This window comes from Diorhabda sublineata, chromosome 2, assembly GCF_026230105.1.
Source record: "Diorhabda sublineata isolate icDioSubl1.1 chromosome 2, icDioSubl1.1, whole genome shotgun sequence".
Taxonomy (NCBI): domain Eukaryota; kingdom Metazoa; phylum Arthropoda; class Insecta; order Coleoptera; family Chrysomelidae; genus Diorhabda; species Diorhabda sublineata.
The window spans coordinates 16,643,605-16,666,940 of record NC_079475.1 but is presented as its reverse complement, the minus strand read 5'-3'; the positions used below and the strand labels follow the sequence as shown (position 1 = coordinate 16,666,940).

The following is a 23,336-nucleotide window of genomic DNA, read 5'->3' as shown; positions in this document are numbered from 1 at the left end:
CTAATGGTAAAAAATGCGTCGCCGAGAGTGCGACGACTTTTTTACTTATTTAAAATATATATGCTGTAACTGTCTTAATGAATTATTCTATTTGAATTTTCTACATTGTTTAATAATCACTGACGATTACTTTATTTATAAATTATTTATTTTTTTCAAAAATCATGAACCAATTTGAAAAATATACTTATTCACCGGCATATTATATTATAACAATTAAAAACCACAAAATATTTTAATTTAGTCTCATATCATCATTGACGCTTCGTGGATTAACACGAGGAACATTTCCTCAAAGGGCACTCCGCCAGTATAAAGTAAAGTGGAGTATGGTTCACAGTTATATTAAGGGCTTTTACGCTCGAAAGTGAAGGGTGACTGCGACTGATGGTTCTCTAGGCAGAGATCGTTAGCCTTTTAACGCACTCCACTCTTATTCTCCCGCCACCGATGCCAACAGTTAACAATCTCTCCATTTTATGTCGAACTATTGTTACGTAAACGGTGACTTACTCCATCAACGTAAAGTTTTTGTGTCAGAACAAAATGGGATACAGTTAATTGACTGCTTTCGTTTTAAAAAATGATTTGAGACATACACTAAGAGAAATTGTTTCAAAGTTTATAATTTTTCCGTTGATATAATTGCAGACAAACTTTTCAGTCCTATGGAAATAATTTCTTTCTTAATAAAATGACTCATATGTGATAAGTATTCTATGGGAAATTTTGAATGAAAAGGGGTAGTGTGTTCACCCTTCATGTCCATTTAATCTTCAAACTTTGTTACTTATGAAAAAAATAGTGCCGCAATTATTACGGCAAAGTAGTCAACAAATATATTTCAAAATGATATGATAATTATAAGTTACTTTGTTATAGATTTATATCAGACTTTACAGACATATCTATTTATTTAATAGTGAATCATAGTTGGTTATATTCGGCTGAAGCACGTATGTTAGATTTCAGTTTTTATGTAAATGAAATAATTTTAGCACAAAATCTTCACTAATCAATGAAACTGATTATCTGTTTGTATTTTCCAACCAAAAAACACTAATTATATTTCTCAATGCTTATTGCTAGCATTAGTCGTTCCGGATACGATGTTCAAAGAACTTAATTTTGCATAGACTCCATCGATTGTTGTGTTTGCATTTGTTCTAGTTTCTCTTGAAGATACTAAATCTATGTTATACGTTTCTTTTAAAAAATTTTCAAATTCGGTGGTTGTTGGAAGATTTTGTATAGAAAAAATCACATTTTGGTTTATTCAATTAATTTTTTCCTGATAATTTCCAAAACATCTTTCGTTTCGGCAAAACTACAGCTAGATGGGAATTGAATACAACAAACCCGAGCTAGCTACATGCTTCCTGTGACGAGAAATCGCTGCTACAGATAGACGGACAAACAGATACAGACGGACAGAAAAAACGTTTGTGATACCGGAATGAAAAAGAAAGATCAAAAACTAGAGAATACGCTTAGAGGCAGTGGAATGCGAGAAGCGAAAAAAACTTGTTGGCTATTTGTTAAATAAATGTGATAACTGCTATAATTATTAGTGGTTAGTCAGCTGCAATACTTAATATACCTAGTCAACAGCGTGGTTCTTGGTGGTGTAGGCTTACTTCGCCTATGACATTCCGATGCTTCGAGATTCTTGTCTCACATTCGTCAAACATCAATCTAATTGGCTAAATTCTTTATAAGCAGTCATAGAGAGGCAGGCAGACTATTTTGAACATGGATAATGATTTTGTTTATTCCTTTACTAGCTTTTACCCGCGACTTCGCTCGCATTGAATCCATTAAATAAGTATCAGAAATCATTATAATAGAAATATATCAATATGATAACTTTATTTTATTGCTTGGTTAGTATAATCGATTTTTAAAAGTTACTACATACTATGAAGTTTGAAAACATGCTTTATTGAAATACAATAACAAATGTTAAAATATATTTTCCTGTAACAGAAATAAATAGTTTTGAATTCTAACAATTAAAAAGATAAAATGCTGAGTATTAATCTAGAATATTTTTGTAGACTATAAGTTTTTTCTTTGGGTGCAAATATGTGTAAATTCCGGGCATTTGATACACGCGAACACGCTATATATAATTGGCCATGAGAGAAGCATGGCTTTTCTAAATGCACTCCTGCTACTTGTAATGTCTGCCCTTGGGCTTTGTCTATAGTAACAGCAAAGCTAAGCTTGACCGGAAACTGAACTCTTTTAAATTGAAAAGGAAGGCCAGTTGAAATAATTGGAATCCGATATATGATAACACTTGCCGACACCTGTTAAAATAGTAGCACCAAGTATATTCTGCCCCAATTTTGTTATACGAAGATTTGTTCTATTACATAGCCGAGGAGTATCAGCATTACTGGTACATTTAGTTTCAATTGAAGTTTATGTGACGGTACACCTGACAGTTCAAGGGAATTTAAAAACTCGACAGAAAATGAAGTACTTAGTTCCGTATCCATAATTGTATCCATCGACAAATATTCCTCATTTCTCCTTGCACATCTTTTAAAATGTCGGTGTTAATCTTATTAACCACTTCATTTCTTGGTGCTAAGGACCGTGACGAATTTTTAGATAATGTAGATTTACGCTTCCGAGGCATTTATTAGACAGTTTTTCGTTTTAAGTGACAGTTACTGAAGGTACCATTGTACCTAATCTCAAAAATTCCAAACAGCTGAAACTATAGTCAATGGAATTTTATGTATAGATTGGATAGATATTGACTTGACCATCGGTAATATCGTACGACGATAATATAGTATTTAAATGTTGATATTTGTTCACAATCTTTTTTTATCTTTGTGCAAAATATTCTTTTTTAATAAAACGTATACTATGTTACTTCTAGTACCTCCCAGAATATGTGTACAAGGTTTCATGATGATTCGTCAAGTAGTTTTTGCGTGAAAGCGTAACAAACATCCACGCTTTTACATTTACAATATTAGTAAGGATAATAGCTTAGACAAAAAGTAAAATCACATACTAATCTTTCTTAGTAACGTGTTCGACAAAATATTTGCATAGTTCTTAACAGCTCCTTTTTGCACTTTCAAGTACATCTTCACTTAGTTTTGGCTACTTCATTATTTCTACCTAATTAACACTGATAAGTTGAAATTTGTATCGAAATAGTATCATAAAGGCGTGACCTTGTTCATTAATAGTTTATTAATATTGTATATTTTGTCTCACTTTTCATAACATAACATAACATCGTTACAAGATCATCACTACTTTTTTGCAACTTAATTTCCTGAAGATTTGTAATTTGATTTCAAGTTCATGTGAATTTATTTTGCAACTATGTTCAAGAACATTTCCTACAATTATGAATAAAACTGCAATTTATCAGAAACAACAATCAGGTAACCTGGTGATGTTACACTCCGTTTCCGTTATATTGGAATAACAGTCGATGTTCATTAGATAAATTTTGGGTCCTTTTTGTGTTACGAGTGAGGACAAATATCAAGCGAAATGATTATTGTTAGTAGTGGGGTTAAATTTGAAGTCTTGTGAGAGTAACTAAAACTTTCTCTTTCGTTTTTTTTAAACCATCCTTATGAGGGAGATAGATCAGGAAAAGTTATAGAAATTTTTCAATATCATTATTAAGTATAGATTTAGAGGAGAGTTTGACTAGAAAAACCTTTGTTAAGAACTAGAAAAAAATGATATTTTTCCGTAATACAGGCGTCAAGCAAATAAAAACTTAATTCGAAAACCTGCCATAAAGGAAGAGCGGTTCTTAGAGACTCATGAGGATTTTAGTAACTGAGTGATTTTCCTTTTTGCCGTAGAAGTTATCAGGTTCAATTTCATATTTTATTTGAAATTAACAGGATTTAAATTTTTTCAATAAAAATAACCGTACTAGTCAATTGTATGTTTTTTTTTGGACAATCGTCCTAGATAATTTTTTTTGTAATTAGTACATTTCAGTAAGAGATATCCAGTTACATTTGTATGATTTCTTTATTTGTATAAGCTATCCCAGTCTTTCCTGTAAAACTATTCTTTTAGTTTATTTTACATTTTGCTTCATATTTTCACGTTTATTTTTGTTGCATGAAGGCACAGATTTTTGCTCTAGGTTGGTCTTTCTTTCAGCGCATTTTCCAATTTACAGAGAAAAGTAAATATGAATTTAGGCTTTGTGCAAAACTCAGATGATTGAATTTTATATAATTTTTTGTGAACCACACTCGTCTTCACTGTATGAGGTGTGACTATTAAATAAAGAGACTACAGACACATACACCAAAAGTTAACGACTGTCAGATATTTGATCTGAAGCCTACTCTGTGAGTTTACCGTTTCTGTAGACAAACCAGAGTAGCCGTCGCCTCTGTTTGCAAAGGGGCTGATTTTCTGTTTTGCCCTAAAAATAATCTATATAAAAGTATAGCCATGGGTTGTTATGAAATTTCACATGAAACTTGCTAAAACTGCAACTGAAACTTAAAATTGATTCAAACAGATCTATGACAAGGAATTTTTGTGGCATCCGCGTGTTTTTGGGTGCGTTTCAAAATAGTCGAGAAGATGTTGTGAATGATTCACGCTCTTCCACCTCAATAACGGATGAAAATATCAAAAAAGTCGCTTATCTTGTACGATGTAAACATCGGTTAAGTATTCGTGCGATTGAAATTGACAAAGAATGTGTGTGGCAAATTTTACCACGTGAAAAGTGTGTGAAAAACTGCTATCCCATTCCGCAACAAGTTTCTAGCTAAGTTCAACATCCCAGTGTTAGACCACTGACATTATTTGCAGGATCTTGCATCATGCGACTTCGATCTCTTTCCCATTGTCAAATCTGCATTGAAATGAACAAGATTTGAGTCTGTTGAAGCTGTGAAGAAAAAAGCGGCGTACGTTCTGGAGGAACTGACAGAAAAAGACTTTCTGCACTGTTTCGAGCAATATGTAGAGATAGGAGAGGGATATATATATATATATATATATATATATATATATATATATATATATATATATATATATTGAAGATGATAATAAATATACATAATAACAAAAGAAAATATATCACCAGTCTTGTTATTTAACAACCGCACCTCGTAAGCTAACCGGAGCCCAGCAGATAGGCGAAGAAATTGGAACCGTGATACTGAATGATTAATAGGAAAAATTATGGAGAAGGTAGCGGTCAGTTCATAAACAATGTTTACTATTACACATATAAAAAATCCATTTACTCAAATCCATACTTTCATACATAAATGTACAAATGTACAATGTTTACTTATATTTGTGTAATTACCTGCATATGCAGGTAATCACACAAGTATATATGATAATTTACACACATCATTGATTCCAAATTCACAGATGCGTAAAATTGTGTTCTACAAATAGATAATCGTTGTTTGAAATCAATTTAAGAAATAATTGGATTATGTCCATTTAATGGATTTAACTTTCGGATTGAGTGTTTATGTATACTATGTCGATATGAAATATTTTATCTGTATGAAATATGTATCTTTATTTCTATTTAATTGGTAATAATGTAAACTATAAATGATTAAATTATTAATTGAATATTGGAACAATTCTTTATTCAATTGCAGGTTAATATATTTATTATGAGTTTTGATTTTTGTTCACAATGTTGAATGTTTCTTCAATTTTTTGCCTTAGTAAAATCAGATTTGGTATGTTTACCAAAAAAGTTGTTTTTGAAACAACTTCATCATTCGAGTTAAATATTATCCGCCTCTTTATACTTTTCAATATACTTTGGCTTTCTAAAATATATTATTGTTCGTAGAACTCAAAGTTTTTTATTTTTTATAATTCACTTCATACAAATAAACAAAAATCTTTGATATATTTGCGGACAGTATAACATTCTGTAATTCACAATCCATCGCAACTTTTTTTATGAGAGAAACAATGCACCTAATCTCACGATTAACGAACATTTTACATTTAACCTGATATACAAAATACTTTACTGTCCTAAGAATTCTCAATGGTTCACTTAAGATATACCCTTAAAATTTATAGGAGTTGTTGTGGACAATTCCTTTAAATCGGAATTACATGTTGCCACCCTTTTTGCGCAGTTTCCAAAGAGTCGCATCTCGATTTGCCCTTCCCTTCTGAGATACATGTGGTGCGGCTCTATTTCAGCGAATGTTCAAACCACAAAAGAGAGCTGTTAAATACTTACTCGGACTAAACAGCTGGTGTAAGGTATAATATTAGGTCAAATAATTATATAGGTTGTTTTGGTAATTAGGAAATATTAAAATAATGAATATGTATTGTTATAGTATGGCGTAATTGAGATCAAGTTATGGTCATCGGTTATGCATCGGTTACTATGGAATATTGCTAACGTTGTCAAAAAGCTTATAGTGTAACTGGGTTAATGTTGACGAAATATAGAACATTTTTTGATATTAATAAATCAGGCTACTTATGCCATTTCGCGCTTATGATATAAGGGTAGAAAATGTGTTAGTTGAAACAATGAGGAAAAATCAATCCAAAGAGGAGACAGTGATAGTGCAAAGCAGTATTAGTGGTGGTACGACAGCTACAGCTGCCACAAATGAATGGCGTGTAGCCGATATTCTAACCATAGTTCTGGTCATAGTAGGGACCCTGTGTGTACTAGTGTTCTGCTTTAACAAATGTAAAAGAGGATTAGACCAAAAGATACAGAGAGAGATAGCGAGAAGAAGGGATCAGATTGCTTGAGCCTTGAGAAGTGTTGCTGGTTATTCTGCTGGTTCCCAAACCCCTGAGTTGAGATAACAAGTGAGGATGTGTCTAAATGTCGTTGTTAAACGAGTTCCTATATATTCTAGAGGAGGTACGAGTGTTTCATAGGAATTTAGGAGAAGACCCGATAGAGCGAAGACAGAGGGTAGACAAAACTAGAAGATATGTAAGATAAGTAGGATAGAATTAGATCAAGTTATGGTCATTGGTTATGTATCGGTTATTATGCAATATTGCTAACCGTAACTGAGTTATATATTGACGAAATATAATTTTTTAGTATTAATAAATCAGGCTACTTTAGTACAGCATAAAATTTGTTTGTATTCTTGGTCTCCCAGGACTGTAATCCCCTAACATATTACACAGGGCTCACTGCAGGGTTGTATTTAAAATATTGAAATTTCTGATTTTTCCTTCTCCATTCATCTTTAAATCCGTTTGCCTAATTCATCAGCACGCTTCTCCAAATTCAGAAAAGTCGTTCCACGGGTTTTCACTTAGCAACGCGAAGCACGACCTTTACCTATCAACTCCACGTTCAGAATTGGTTCAGGGCTCAATATTTTACAATGCAATAAAAATGCACAATCACTTACCAATTGAAATTAAATGGATATCATCTTTTGTATATTGAAATTTTATTTTATTTGTATCTTTATTTAGCTATTTTCATAGTTGTTTTTTAGTTTATACAAGCTTTTACCTACAAATTGCAACAATTTTTTGTTTTAACTGTCACTTTTCACGGGCTTAGAGTGTTTCAGATCGCAGACTTTGTTTTGATTATCAAGAAGTACCACGAGTATGTGGTTATGAAATCGTTCTTCGTTTCCTCTAGCATTCTCCTTCATCTCTTCTTTGACTGTTTTTATATAGAGTTCTCCGTGTACATCTTTATTGCGAACACAGGGTGTTAAATATATTCCTTAGTATTCATTTTTGCACTTTACAGACAAGCATAATTACTTTCACTAATACAGTCCCATAGATGTGAACAATAAGTCGATACCGGTATGAGTATCTGTTTGTAGCGCTTTTAACCTTTTTCACAATTATTTTTTATCAAATCTTTGCGACCCAAAGAATATATTTTGTCCTCCTTTCTGTGATACTCATAAGCTATCTGTTAATCCCACTCCTTTTAAAAAGTCTAGAATGTGGGATGATTGTAGCTGCCATCGTCTTCCACCTGCGCTCCCAGGTGGGTGCTCTAGAGTTCAGTAGTGCTTCACACTTCGAGGGAATGCGGATAGAGGTTTCGTCCTTTGTTCAACAAAATCTACACTTCGTATTAACTGCTAAGTCTAGCGTCTTCAGGTGTTGTTTGGGGCGAGAGTGCCCCGATAGGACACCTGTTGTTATTCGTAGATTGTTCTTACTTAGATTGATACATTCAGCAGATGTCTTCTGCATATAGTTTCCCAGGAAAGGCTTCGCCTGTCTCTGCCCCTGTAGGTTGTTCCAATAAATGGCTTTGCTCATATCTAAAGGATCCTATGGAGCAAGCTTATTAGATAATTCATTTCTTTCCACTCCGATGTACCCCGGAATCAATTGTAGAGTAACTTTATTATTTTTGCATGACTTTCCATTATAATATGGAAAGATGGAAGATTTAGAATCACTTCTAGTGCAGTTCTTGGGCATAAGTTATAACAGATTTGACGTTTTTCTGGTTTTTCATATAGTGAAGGAAAGTTATACATGCTGCTGCGTAGTTAATGGAGGAAATGGGTAACCATTAAAAAAAGCTTTCAGTTTACTTTGTATTTATTGTTAAGACTTATTTACAACTGATTTATTTGCAGGAATTTCTTATTGGCGACTTTATTTTGCTTTCACTGTTCTGAAAAAATTCAAATAACGTAAACTTATTTTATATAAATTCATGTTCAAATATTTCAGTATTTTGATGAATTTTTTGATTAAAAATGAATTAATAGGAAATGAACTGTATCATTTACATATTATAATTGGTTGTACAATAAGTTTAGGGTTAATTATGTTCCAATATCAATCAAAGTATAAATATACACATAAAATACATTGTTTATTATGTTATATGCATATCAAAATATGCGATCTTGTAATACATCATCGTCTTAATAATTAAATCTGTTACTTTTGTTTATGAAGTTAACCAAACAAAACGAAAACAACACGCCCAAAATTTCCACAATTCCAAAAACAACTAACACTATAATGACCATATCGAGATTGCTCATAATCCAATTCATAACTTCCTTATAACAACCTTTTAAATAATAAGAGTTCACTTCATTCGGAGAACTCGTACACGTAGATATCTTTGGTTTATCATTTTCATTCAAAACACAACAAGACTCCGGTATTACTTTATCGGCCTTTGCCCAATTCTCATTTTTCTGGTAATCTGTGTGATCGTCGACACCGCAACATTGCAAAGACATTTGCAGTTTATCCCAAGCTAAATTAGCAGCACTACCATTCTCGGATACCGAGTAATATTGACTTAAAGAAGTCTTCAGAACGTTTTTTATCTCCGTTTCAGCTGTTCCTTTGTAAATGATAGCAAGGCATCCAGCGGTTATTTCTAAAATCAAAATCACAAGAAGTAGAAGTCCGTAGGTGGTTAACATACATTGAGATTCTCTGATGGCACCGCAGTATCCTAAAAAAGATACTAAGAACATGATTCCACCGATTCCCATTAGGATGTAGGATAATTGTTCCACGACACCAGGTTTCGTAAAATCATGTACTTGCTCATATGGAACAATTTTCAGTAGTCCTACAAATGAATTTCTGTCTATTTTTAACCATAGCCCGACTCCTAATATTGCTGTTCCGGAGAGGAATATTATAAAGTTGAAGGCACATAGTAAATATTTGATGCAGCACGTGAGCATTGTTGCGTTTATGTTGTCAGTGTTCTAACAAAAATCTTCAGAAGACAGTCATTTTGTATCCACTTATCTGAAAAAGAAAAAGAAAAATACAGTTTAATCAACATCAAGATTATAAAGTATATAATTGCATAAAGTTGGTTAATCCATCAATGGTTAAATTAATAGTTTCACATATTTCTCAGCTTAAATTAGGAAACGAGTGATCCAACGAATTTTTAAGCCACTTTCATAGCATGGCATTGATTTCATTGTAAAAAAATTTTTTTTATCAAGGCAGGTAGTATCATCCGGATTAGGGTCAATTTATGGGTTTAGCCTGTTGTTATCAATTCACAAACACTGAAAATATTGTGCCAAAGGCGTACCGGTAGGATACTTGTAAAAAGGAAAGAATTTTATTTTAACAGAATAAAAATTAGGCATTATGTACCGGGTGTCCCACTAAGAATAGCTCTCGCCCATATCTCGGGAACCGTTTATAGTACAGCTTCGGGGAAAAAAAATTATAACAAAAGTGACCTCGAGAAAAACCTGGAAATTATTTACAGAGTTGTAGGTTCAACCCCATTAAGATGCATTTAAATTATGATTATCGTATTCTTCAAGAAATTCAGCGTATATTTGATTTTACAAGTTTTAGACTATCTTTTCAAATAAGAAGTGGGGGGAAGCGGGAACTTTATTATGAAAAAACGCCTGTAAGTCCAGTTCTACTTAACCTATCTATGCAAACTTAGTCTTATTGAAGAGAGCTCTTTTCTACCAATAAGAGTTATAATTTCGAAACAACCTAATTAGTAACGTATACGCGAGAGGGCGCTAGTTTTAAATCTAGCTATCCTCGAAAAATGTTGAATGGAAACATGCAGTTTTAATTAAGGAATATAAAAATAGACTAAATTAGCAACAGAATAGCGAAAACCGCATGTCGATATCTTTTTCGTATTACGAGATATCTTAAGAAATGTATAAATTTTAAGTATTTTTCTTTAAACATAAATTACTCCGGGTTGACTGAACGGATTTTAACATTTTTTTACTTCTCAAAATTGTCTTTTCTTGTTCTATTAATAATAGTTCCAATTATTATGTCAATATTACTGTCACCGAGAAACTGCGTTATGGAAGTTAAAATGGAAATACTCTGAATGGCGTTTCGTATTCTCTCGATCATGTAGTAGTGAGTTTAACTCCACAAACAAGTTCTTTAATCCGACCCCAGAGATAGAAATCTACGATGGTTAAGTCTGGTGATCTGGCTGGCTAAAAAATAGGCCTCCACGTCCTATCCACCTATCAGGGTAAGCATTAATTAATAATTCTCTAACTTGTCTGGAGAAATGCTCCGGACACCCATCGTGCTGAAACAACATAGACCTACGAGTTGCTAGTGATATATCTTCTAGAAGAAGTGGTAATTCATCCCTTATAAAATTTAGGTAGCGTTCCCCGTTAATTGCGTTGTCAGAAATAAAAGGTCCAATTATCTGACCATCTACAATACCACACCATAAATTCACAGAGCATCGCCCCTGATACTGAACTTCTTCCATCCAGCGTGGATTATTCTGTGACCAATAGTGCATATTATGCCGATTTACCGTACCATCACTACTAAAAGTAGTTTAGTCTGACCACAAAATACGTGACAGTAATTGAGGATCGTCATATACCATATGTGGTAACCAATTGCAAAATTGCAACAATCCAACCTTCTGTCATAATCACGATCAACTAATTGTTGATGCAGTACTATATGATATGGATGAAATCTAAAAGAAATATAATGTCCTGTTAAATATCTTTCCGGAATGATAAATAAATTATTATGTTAACATAAAACCATGCCCACAAATAATATTATGCGGGTATATTTTGATTAAGAAACATATCTTTTTACATCATAATTTACCTGTGATCTGTAAAAATACGTTAAATGGTGGTTCTGCTTATTCCCAAGTCTCTACTTATTGCTCTAATACTTAAATGCGGGTTAAATTGCACATATGCCAAAACATTTATTGTGTTTTCCTCTGAACGACCTCTGCCGCATCTTCTAAATACAGTGAGATTTACATTTTCAGTCGTTCTTAAACGATGTATGAGTCGACGAAAAACTCTGCTACCGGGATGACGTCTTTGGGGATATTGTATGGCATATACCCTAGCCGCAAAAGTTGCATTTCTCATACATTCGTATAAGTAAACGCCTATCATATTAAATGCTTCTCTGTTTGTAAGAATCATCATAGATATAACTTTTAAGTAAATTTTATATCGAATTTAATGCACACAAATCGCAAAGACACGTAAATGAACAAATTAATAGATTTATTAATTTGACACAAGACATATCTTTTTGTTTTGTTTTTTTCATGGCCCACTACTTGTTTTTATATATTTCCATTTTAACACGTTGACGGACAATTGCGGCTATAGCCGTCAAAGCGAAGTTCACAATGTGGCATGACTGCTATAGCCGTCCAAAACGAAACGGTCGTTTTTAGACACTATGGCTATAGCAGCACAAATGTGCACTTACTGGCGTATACGTAGAAGCATAGTGTCGTGTTTTGAAAACATCTTTTTAGGTTGAAGTTCATATTTCACCTGTTATACGAGTTGCAGATTCAGTATGCACGTGGTTGTGAAGGGAGTAGTGCGATCGTGTTTTCTATTGAATTTATAGTTCTTATTGATACGTTTAACGATATTTATTATTATTTATATAACTATACTGGTATGTATTTGTTTATTATTCATTTTATACTTTAAACAGAAATAAAAAAACAAAATTTAGCATTTTAGGTTAGGTTAACGATACTATAGGTTATACTGTTTACTTTTTTTTTGGTTTTACATTTGAAATATAAATAAATAATGTAAATGATAAATATATATTATATATATAATATACAATAAATAATAATACAAAATAAAATGTTTTATTCAATATTTACAGAAAATGGACAGTTGGGAAAAAGATCAGGCTAGGCTGCTGAAGATTGTTGAGGAAATGAATAGTGGATCAAGCAACAGTGAGTCTGAATCTGATGCTGACAGTGCTGAAAATAACAATTCGGATAGTGAAGATGATGAATCAACTACAGATGAGGAATATGAAGCACCAGAAGAACCAGAAAATGATGAGACATGGCATACCAATACAACATCTATAAGAAACTTTTCTTTTGATGCAGATGCCGCTGGGATTCTTTTGGATATAGAAGAAAATGTTTCTCCAATTCAGGTTTTTGAAAAAATATGGGATGACCAAGTAATGGAAATGATTATAAAATCTACGAATGATTACGGCATAAAACTTTGCAATCAAGCACGGCCACATACAAGGCATAGTAGAAAGGCAAATTTCAAAAATACTGATATGATCGAAATGAGAAAGTTTTTAGGTTTGTGTTTGCTTCAGTCCCAGCTAAAATTCTCCAGCATTAGAAAACTCTTTTCCATTGATGCATTACATTACCACCCAGCATTTCCGTCACAAATGTCTGGAAGGAGGTTTGAGCAAATATTGAGGTGTTTTTGTGTTGAGGAAGAAAATTCAAACGACCCTTTGAGGAAAATAAAAATATTTCTTGATTTGCTCATACAAAAGTTTGCGAATGCATATGCACCAAATGAAGCATTATCATTAGATGATTTCATTGTTATTATTTCGAGGAAGGCTTTATTTTCGCACGTACATGAAAGGCAAAAAGGCAAAATACGGAATTAAATTCTATGAACTTTGTTCAGCCCAAGGTTACGTTTTGAATATAGAAGTATACAAAGGCCATCGAGAAAACGATGAAAACATGACAACTATTGAAAGTCTTGTGATGCGATTGATGCAGTCATACTTAAACAAAGGCCATCATTTGTTCATGGATAATTATTACAACAGTCTACCATTGTCTAACAAATTACTTAGCAAAAAGACACATGTGACAGGAACTCTTTGTGTAAATAGGAAGGGTCTGCCACAAGAAATAACACGTCGTAAGCTTAGAAAAGGAGAACATGTATGGCGACGCCAAAATCAGACTTATGTGTCCAAATGGAAAGATAAACGGGATGTGCTATGTCTAACAACGGCTTACCACCCAAGCATGATAAACACAGCTAACCGGCGACAACAGGAAAAGAGAAAACCAATTGAAATAGTGAATTATAATCAGAATATGTCAGGTGTAGACAGAGCAGATCAGATGATGTCCTATTATTCCTGTCCACGGAAGACAATTAGATGGTATAAAAAGGTAATCTTTCATCTACTGGATGTAGCAGTATGGAATTCTTTCTACATCTTTAAAGAAAAGACAGGTTCTCAAATGAAGTATATAGAGTACAGGGAAGCAATCATACGATCTCTAACTGGTATAGATAATAAACGGGATGGAAGAACTTTGGTTCAATTTAAACGTGCACAAATCCAAACCAATGAAATCAACAACAATGGAACACAGCATTTTCCTGAGAAAATTTCACCTCCTGAAAATTATCAGCGGAAAACATATTTTCAGCGTTGTAAACAATGTTATAAACAGGGAATAAGGAAGGAAACATCATATTGCTGCAAGAATTGCATGTCAAAACCTGCACTGTGTCCTGCACCATGCTTTGAAACATGGCATACCGAAAATAATGTATAATAATTATAAAATTATAATAAATTTTTTTGTCATTTATTTATTTTTGTTTGATTAAGAACTAACATTTCGTGTAAAACTCCCAAAAATACTTTGTTGCATACAAAAATTGCTTGTTTGAACCATTAAAACTGTCATTTACGTTTTTAAATTTTTGCTGTTATAGCCGCCATCGTCCTATCACTTAGTGTATAGAGTCCGCTGGCGCCATGACGGTTATAGCCGCAACCTAATTAAAGGTACTAAATTAATCAAAATTAAGTTTATTTAAGCAGAAAGAGTAAAACTATACTTCTAAAATTCTAAAAATCACAAAAACATATAGTGTCAATTTTCGAACTTCGCTTGTTCCTACTGTCCGTCAACGTGTTAACATTCATAACGCAGTTTCCCGGTGACAGCGTAAGTAATATTGACATAATAATTGGAACTATTATTAATAGAACAAGGAAAGACAATTTTGAGATGTAAAAAAATGTTAAAATCCGTTCGGTCAACCCGGAGTAATATATGTTCAAAGGAAAATGCTTAAAATTTACACATTTCTTAAGATATCTCGTAATACGAAAAATATATAGACATGCGGTTTTCGCTATTCTGTTGCTAATTTGGTCTACTTTTATATTCCTTAATTAAAACTGCATGTTTCCTTTCAACATTTTTCAAGGATAGTTGGATTTAAAAAAATAAATAGCGCCCTCTAGCGTATACGTTACTCATTAGGTTGTTTCGATATTATAATTCTTACATTGGTAGAAAGGAAGCTCTCTTCAAAAATACTAAGTTTGCATAGAACTGGACTGACAGGCGTTTTTTCATAATAAAGTTTCCGCTTCCCCCCACCTCTTATTTGAAGAGATAGACTAAAACTTGTAGAATAGAATACGCTAAATTTCTTGAAGAATACGATAATCATGGTTTAAATGGATCTTAATTAGAAAAAATTTGTAAATTATTCGTTTTATAACTTTTGTTATAAATTTTTTTCCCGAAGCTGTACTATAAACGGTTCCCGAGATATGGCCGAGAGCCATTTTTATTGGGACACCCGGTACATAGTTTTAGGTACACTTATTCTTTATTGAACATTATACAAAAAATACATTATACAGAAATTAAATTATAAAAAATCATAATATTCTTCGTCATCTGAGGATCTACTATCTCGTGTTATAATTAACGGGTCGACGGGCCGATCGGTCAAGTAGTCAAGATCCCACATTTTCTCCTCTTCTTTATTGACATGCTGGACTTGCTTTTCGCCAGTTCTCTGGTGTCACCTCCTTGATGGCTTGATCAAACAGTAGCTTAACGTGTTTCATTTTGAATGTCGTGTTGTGTCTTGATGCAAATCCTTGCAATTGCGCCCATATAAGTTCTATGGGATTTAGTTCGCAATGATATGGTGTGCGCAGCACAGTTACACTATGTTTTTCTGCTATATCTTCCACGGCGTATTTCATAAAACGGTACTTGTACTGGTACTACTGATAAAAGATATTCTTCTGCTCTGTTCTGTACTGCTTTATACTTCTAAGTATTTTCGTCGCCATCAAACAATTTCATCGTTTTCCAGTAAAAGTGTTTCACAGTTATGCTTTTCCAAGGCAAAATCCATATTTCTCAATGTGGTCCATAACAGTTTTTTAGTTATCAACGGAATACTGTCATCGTGGCCAAGCTCCATTAAAATCTTATCTAGGGTGGGTATTTCTTTTTTAAAATAAAAAGAGTGAACTTTACTTCGAATTACACTTTTGGTGTCTTCGTCAAAGACTTTTACTGGTCTGCCTGGACTTTTCTTGGGAGGTTCCATTTGGCCTGCTATCTTTCTCCTCCAATAATTTAAAAACGGTGGACTTTCCAACTCCAGTCATTAGGGACATCGGTCGACAGTTTCTTGTACAGTAAATGTTGGGTGTTTTTCATTCACTTATAGTGGAGAATTATTGAAACATCTTTTCTTTGGTGTAAATGTCGCCATTTTATTACTAATCTTATAATACTGTGAACACTATTTACGGCTTAACAACAAATACTGATGCGTTAAACAAAACAAATATACTTATAAAGGTTTAAAAATTTTGGGAAAGGCACCATTGCCCTTACGGCGCATGGTTAAGCCGAATCTGAAATAGGGTCGGAATTAGGCAGAGGCACTAATAGAAGGTTAAACGGTACCTGTTAAACGTAAAACGTAACTGTATAATCTACTACCTAAGTAATCCCTACACAATATTTCAAGACCTACAACCATGGTCGACACCGAAATTGTGCCGAACTGGATGGAATTCCCCATTTTATTGCTCTACACCTTTCTGAAATAGACTATAATACGAATATCAACCGAAAATAAGAAACATGCTAGAAAAATACGCTTAAAACTTTTAATAACTAGCCAAACAGTGGGTAAAAATAACACATTTATTTTAAACTATAATACTATAAATTTCATAAAACCAACAAAAAAAAATTAACAGTCAAGTGAAAAGTTGAAGATAAAAACCAATTATAACCGCAAAAAAAGATAAAAAGACTACAAAAACTAGTTTACGATACAGGGACGGACTAGCAATGTTAAAACAAACACGAAAAATAGAGATCTAAAAATAGAATATCAATTTGAATGAACAAAAGCGTCATCCTGAGATTTAGATCGGAACTGAATTAAGTAGTTTTTGACATAACTGAACTCGCCGACAACAAAAAATTAAAATGAATTCAGACGATAATTCAGAAATAGATGAAAGGAAAAGAAGAGCACTGAGAGAACCAGAAAAAATATCAACTAAAAAAGTAGTAAAATCGCCAATATCAAGGAAGAAAGAAGATGAAGAGAAGCTAGACAAATTACTGAATATAATGAATGAGATGAAATCAGATCAAAAAGCGATAAAGATAGAGATAGAACACATAAGAACAGAACAGGAAGACATTAAGGAGGAAGTGAAAAAACTAACAATAAAAAATAAGGCACTAAAAGAGGAAAATAAAAACATTAAAGAAGAAAATCGAGAAATCAAAGTAGAACTGGAAGAATTAAGGAAATCAATAGAAAGATATAAAAAAGAAAGAAAAAGAATCAACGTACGCAAAGACAGTATCCTCCAGAATAAGCACAAATTAAGAGAAATCAGAAAATGTAAAAAACCCTAATAAGACCAGTAATCACGTATGCGATGGAAAAAATAGTAATCAACGAAAGGGAAAAAGGAAGAACTTGAAAAAACAAAGAGGAAAGTAATGAGAACTATAACAGGACCAAACACAACACAGGAGGAAAATATAGTGAGATAAAAGCACAAAAACTCAACTGAGCTGGGTATATAATGAGAAGAAAACCATCTGAAATAATCAAAGAAATATTACAATGGACCCCCTTAGAAAAACGATTTAGAGAAGGACATAAGAGTACATAATATAGAGAACTAGTGGGCAAAATTCTGGAACCGGAGGGAATGAAAAATAAGAACAAAAGCAGCCTAGACAAACGATAAACTATAAGGAAAACAAAAATAGAAAACGAGAAGTAATCCACATCAAAAAGGATTTTAAAGCGCTATAAGCGATAGCCATAATCCAAATGTTTGAAAGGCTTGATGATGATGATTATACTTAGTCTCACTTGATAAATCGGTTATAGCTTTGTTCGCGGGTCAAATTCCGAATAATTTTAGGATCAGTTTAGAACCGATTGCATGCGCCATTTCAAAATTGTCGTTCACTGGGAAATGGAGTCATTGACTCGCGAGCAACATTTTTGACCAGGTACGCATGCAAATGATTTAAATGGACAAAATGGAATACTTATAGGTGGGATGACTCAGCTAGTGTCTATATAGATATTCTTCTGTTGAGTGGATAGATTGCATTTGAAAAGTAGAGTTTATATGTACTTTCTCTTGTAAACGTTGAAAAGATAATTGAAATAATAACTATAAAATATGAACAATTTATAATTAGCAATAATTGCAGTCTTTGCTGAGTACGAATTATCCACTTCCAAGGTAAAAACTGATGCATATCAAGGTTGTTGTTAAGTTAGTTTTCAGTATATAGGAAGTTATTGCGATCTTAGACCCCAAGGAAGAATTTGACATTACCCAGATAATCGTGACTTGGGTTTGTCCACATATTTTCTTCCTCAATTTTTTTTCGTGATAATTTGTCTTGATTCTAGGTCTCTATTCTAAGAAAATCAGTTCAAAATAACACGTAAAAATTGCCGTTTCCTCATACTTCGGCTTATCTTAATTGATTAAGAACATTTCTTATTTCATTAATTATTTCACTGTTATAATAAAGTTGTTACTGTCAGAACTATAGTTTCGATATTCATACTCCTGAATTTCTCTCTAGTCTAGTCTAGGCGTACTTTTCTTTTAAGTAAAAAGTTCCAGCCACCCAGGGTGAGGTAGGTGGGGACGAACCGTAGAACCTCATCGGGGAGCATAGCAATTCCCCATTCTTTACTACAAGGATAACAGCGGCTGCTTTCAACACAAAAAGGAATTGATTTGAAAGTTTACTACCTAACGTCAAAATCTAACAGTTCCAACACTGGTAACAAAATTATTTTCAAATATTATACTTGTGACAATGATAATGGAAATTTTTCGCAACACCAGCTATTACATGCTTGTAGCTATCTTATTTCCAGCATTCTCAAAACCTATGTCTTAGAATAATTTTTAGTTTTCATTAGCATTGAAATTGAAATCTAATGGTTTTCACAACTGCTTCTTCAGCTTCATGATAAAAACCAAGCATTTGCCAATCATATTTTCGCTTATCACAGAATGCCCAAACTGCTTCCAAGCAAATTGCTAATCCGAAATGATTAAACTACGTCACCAAGCGTATGGATTATAATAATCAAGCAGAACCTCAGGTAATCTATGAATAGATCATAGTTGTTACATCATCAATTGTTAAAGTTATTTCAATGTTGGGAGACTGTGATTTTGATAATTAATTTTGTTTGTTTGTATTGAATAACAAAAAGATTTGAATCCAGTATTATAAGAAAGTATGCCAAATGAAATCCACAATATATGGACAGCCGCACCCTGTACAGAGCTGTCCAGATACGTTAGCGTTCTAAAGATTGTTTGAAGTTACCGAATTCAAGTTCTTTCAAATTTGTTTAGGTATTAGTATCCAGTTTAATAATAAAATAGCAAATATATCGCTTGGTATATCATCAAAAGTGCATCATCGACGATTTTAAAGACGAATCTTACCTGTCGAATAGCCTAGGAGTTAATGTTGGAGGGAATTTCTGAAACTGCACAATTATTTAATACATTAGATGAAAAGATGCGCGGTAGTTAAAAGTCTATAACTCTTTCGTATAAGTCCCTAAGGTGATACTTTTGCGGATTAAAATAAATATTCCTCTAAAACTCAGCTGACTATCAATAAGTAGAAAATGGGCTCACGATAATACAGACACAAAATTAATTACATAGTGAAATAACTGCATAACGTAGTAATTTGTATCGAGAACAAATCATTGTAAAAGTATTAATCACTAGATTTCACGACATACAAATGTTAAGGTCGTTTTTCAAATTCTTCAACGTATACTGACACAAATTTTCGACACATAAAGTCATGCATGTAGTCTGATGCATGGTTTGATTACTAATCAATTACCATAGTCTTATATCTAATAGGCAAGTTCCATAATAAAATGTAGAATGATACGAACACGATTATTATGGTAATTCATCATTAACGAGATTGAAAAATGTATTTGAGATCTAATAAAATCATGTAAGGCGGTCCCTAGTCCCTACAATAACATTGTACAATATATTTGATTGTACAATAAGACTAAAATGCTCTTTAATACAAACAATCAATTTAATTGCACAATAAACGAACTGCTGCATAATGTTTTCGTGTTTAGTCGATAGTGTTTATCCAGTGTACATTGTGCTGCTTTAGTTGTGTTGCTTGTGGCTAAACGTAAACGAACACGTCGGTGGTACATGAAAGGGCAGAAATACACTCTCGAAAATCTTTTAAGAGATTTGATGATGTCTGAGGAAACAGATTTCAAAAATTTTGTATGTCTGAACTTGGAATAGTTTTAAAATCTACTCACCCCCGGTGCGAACCATTGGGATCTGTTTACCTTCCATTAACGTATCCATTAACCAAATTTATTAATTTAACCATATTTATGTGATTGTGAAGAATCATAAATTTAGCTACTCAAATTCGAGGTTTATTGTAATTATTAAGATTTATGGTACACGATCCTAATAGGGGCCCACATCATATATGATTGATCCCGGGTGTAATTTGGACACTTGAGTTCCATTAGGTATAAAATTACGTACTTTATTTGGTATCGATGTGACTCTAATGATCATACTTATAGATAATAATAACTTTTCATACAATAGGATTTTTCAGTATTTAATAGCTGTCTGTGAACAGATATATGTCTTAATATTCTAGTGTTCGTTCGAGTATGGTCGTCGGATTATACAAACAACGTTTAACTACTTATTTTATTATTAAATGAATAGTTTTATATTTATAATAGTGTTTCTGATGTTATAATACAACTAATATGGTCAAACATCATTGGTTAGTCCGAAGGTACAATATCCACATTATTACAGGTTCATGTTGCGTGTTTTAATAGCAAACAGTTGTACTTGTTAATTTTTATTATCAAAACTAACAACACTTCCTCTATGAAACTGCTTATTGAGATCATTACCAACAATTTTCGCTACTAATCAACTCGCCCTATATATTAAGCTGCTCATATAACAGTTCAGTAATATTGTTATACAGAGAGAGTGTTATTTAGAAAAAGTTTAATATATAAAATACTTTTGTTATGAAAAAGAACTATTGAAATATCTTAATTTTAGTTATTTATGCAACAAGTGCAAAAAGTGTTTAATACACGCGACGTGACAACGCATCAACTACAATAAACACTTATTGCACGAGCTGCATACAATATTTTAGGTGTAGAAAAATAGAAAGCTTAATTTAAGAGGAAAATATTTGATAAGTGTTAATTAAACCCTATCGGTTATCATCGAGAAAGTAAGGAACTAGTAATTGGGAAGTATTTAACTTAAGCATTAATTGTACCAATAATACTAGAATTTCTTAATGAATTATTGAGACGTAATTTCGTGTATATGAATCAAATTTTATCCTTCTTCATTTTCATCTCACCAAGGACAAAACTTCGTTCCTTCTGAACGTGGCACTCTTTCAATTAATATTGAACCTACCTCTTCTATGTCTACAATTAGCATTGCCAGGTGTCCGGATAAACCCGGTAGGCTATTTGATTGTGTGTCCGGCCCAAATAAATTGTGTCCGGCTTGTCCGGCTTTTGTCATACGTTGATTTTAAGAAGCTGTTAGCTCATAAAAAATGGGTAGCCTATTTTAAATCAATGATAAGTCATTATTGCTTTTCAGAATTCCTAACTAGTTGTCAGTATTACTTTTCTATATCAGGACATAACACAAACGTTGAAAGAGCTTTCTAGACGAAAAAATGCAACAAGATTACATGTTGATACTTTTGACAAAATGTTGGTTGTAGAATTTAATTTACAACATTTGACATGTGAGGATTTCTACAAATACATTTCGAAGGAAACTGAGCTCTTAAAGCAGGTTTCGGTAAAGCAAAAATATGAATAATTACTTTTATCGTGTAACTCAACGAGAAGAAGTTTTGTTTTGTTTTATTGTTCAATTTGAAGGGAAGAAGTTTTTTCACATTTAAGTGCACAATGTATGGAGCTTATCTCTACGACATGCCCCTGCGATGCCAAATATTGCAGCGACCTACAACAAGTAATTTTCAAATGTCTTACAAAAGTTAAACAATGATTACTGACTTACTTTTTTCATTAAATATTGGGAATTCGGAATTTCTTTTAGAAATTGATAAATGTGTCCACTATTGAATACTTTTCACTTTTTTGACCGAAATATTGCAGAGTTATGCTTCATAAATGCCATTAGTTTTTTGTAATTTTTAATATATTAATATTTTCTTTTGTATAAAGGCAAGTTATCACCATTTATAACTCAGACCAAAGTTATGAGGGTTTAATATCTTTCGATCTTTTTGGAAAATATGCCAGAAGCACTTTTTTTGTAAGATTTACAAATTTTTAATCAAAGCACGATTGTATAAAACGATTCTAACGAATTTCATATAATTTTTTTGATTTACTAGGTAATAAGTTTAATAACGCTGTATTTGCTATTCCACTAACTTCTCCATTACTATCATACATTTTCCCAATAATTTTACTCATTTTTGTTTAATTGTCAAAATTAATGTTGAACTGACATTTCTAGAATTGCAGAGTTGCAATATCCAAATCATAGTAGTCGTGACCGCGTATGTTTGAGGCATTTACATTTGTATTTAAAAATTTTGAGAAAAATGCATTTTCTAGTAATTTCGTAATCCAGTATATAAAAATATTAATGCATCTAAATGTTCTTGATTTTAGATCTCTTCTTTTTTAAAATTAGTTTTTTTTAATAATTTTTGGAAAATAAAATTTGACGTTTCGACTTTTCTTTAAGTCTTCATCAAAATATTGGAGAAATTTAAAAAATAATATTGATAATAGAATAAAATCCACAATTCTTTGAGAAGTATTAGAATCTCACAGAAAAAGGACTAGATATTTCGTTCATTTCAATGTTTATGTTTGTCTTCATTACAAACCTCTGAACTATAATGATAGATAAGTGCAATAAAGATCCTTTTCCTACGTCCATTATAATATTCCCGTTTTTTTTTTCATTCATTTGCATTCATAAAGAATGTAATTTCTGAATCGGTCAAAAAGCGTGAAAAAAAGTACCGTAGCGGTTTATTTTTTCACGCTTTTGCGTTAAAAAAAGTGCCGAAATGTGTCACTTTTAACGGAATTATAAAATTGTTTTATCAAAATAGTGGGCTGTGAACGTTTTCT

At 32.6% G+C, this 23,336-nt stretch overlaps 2 protein-coding genes across 2 annotated transcripts in view; one reads left to right on the top strand and one right to left on the bottom strand.

Moving 5' to 3' along the window:
• LOC130440781 (opioid-binding protein/cell adhesion molecule-like) overlaps positions 1–23,336 on the top strand; it is a 332,444-nt gene that overhangs the window by 100,351 nt on the left and 208,757 nt on the right. The gene's annotated exons all lie outside the window — the stretch shown is intronic.
• LOC130440782 (tetraspanin-9-like) overlaps positions 8,563–23,336 on the bottom strand; it is a 33,406-nt gene continuing 18,632 nt past the window's right edge. The window contains exon 2 of the mRNA XM_056774108.1: positions 8,563–9,765. Coding sequence (XP_056630086.1) covers positions 8,913–9,698 — 786 coding nt within the window. The 5' untranslated portion in view covers positions 9,699–9,765 and the 3' untranslated portion in view covers positions 8,563–8,912. The remainder of the gene's footprint in view (positions 9,766–23,336) is intronic.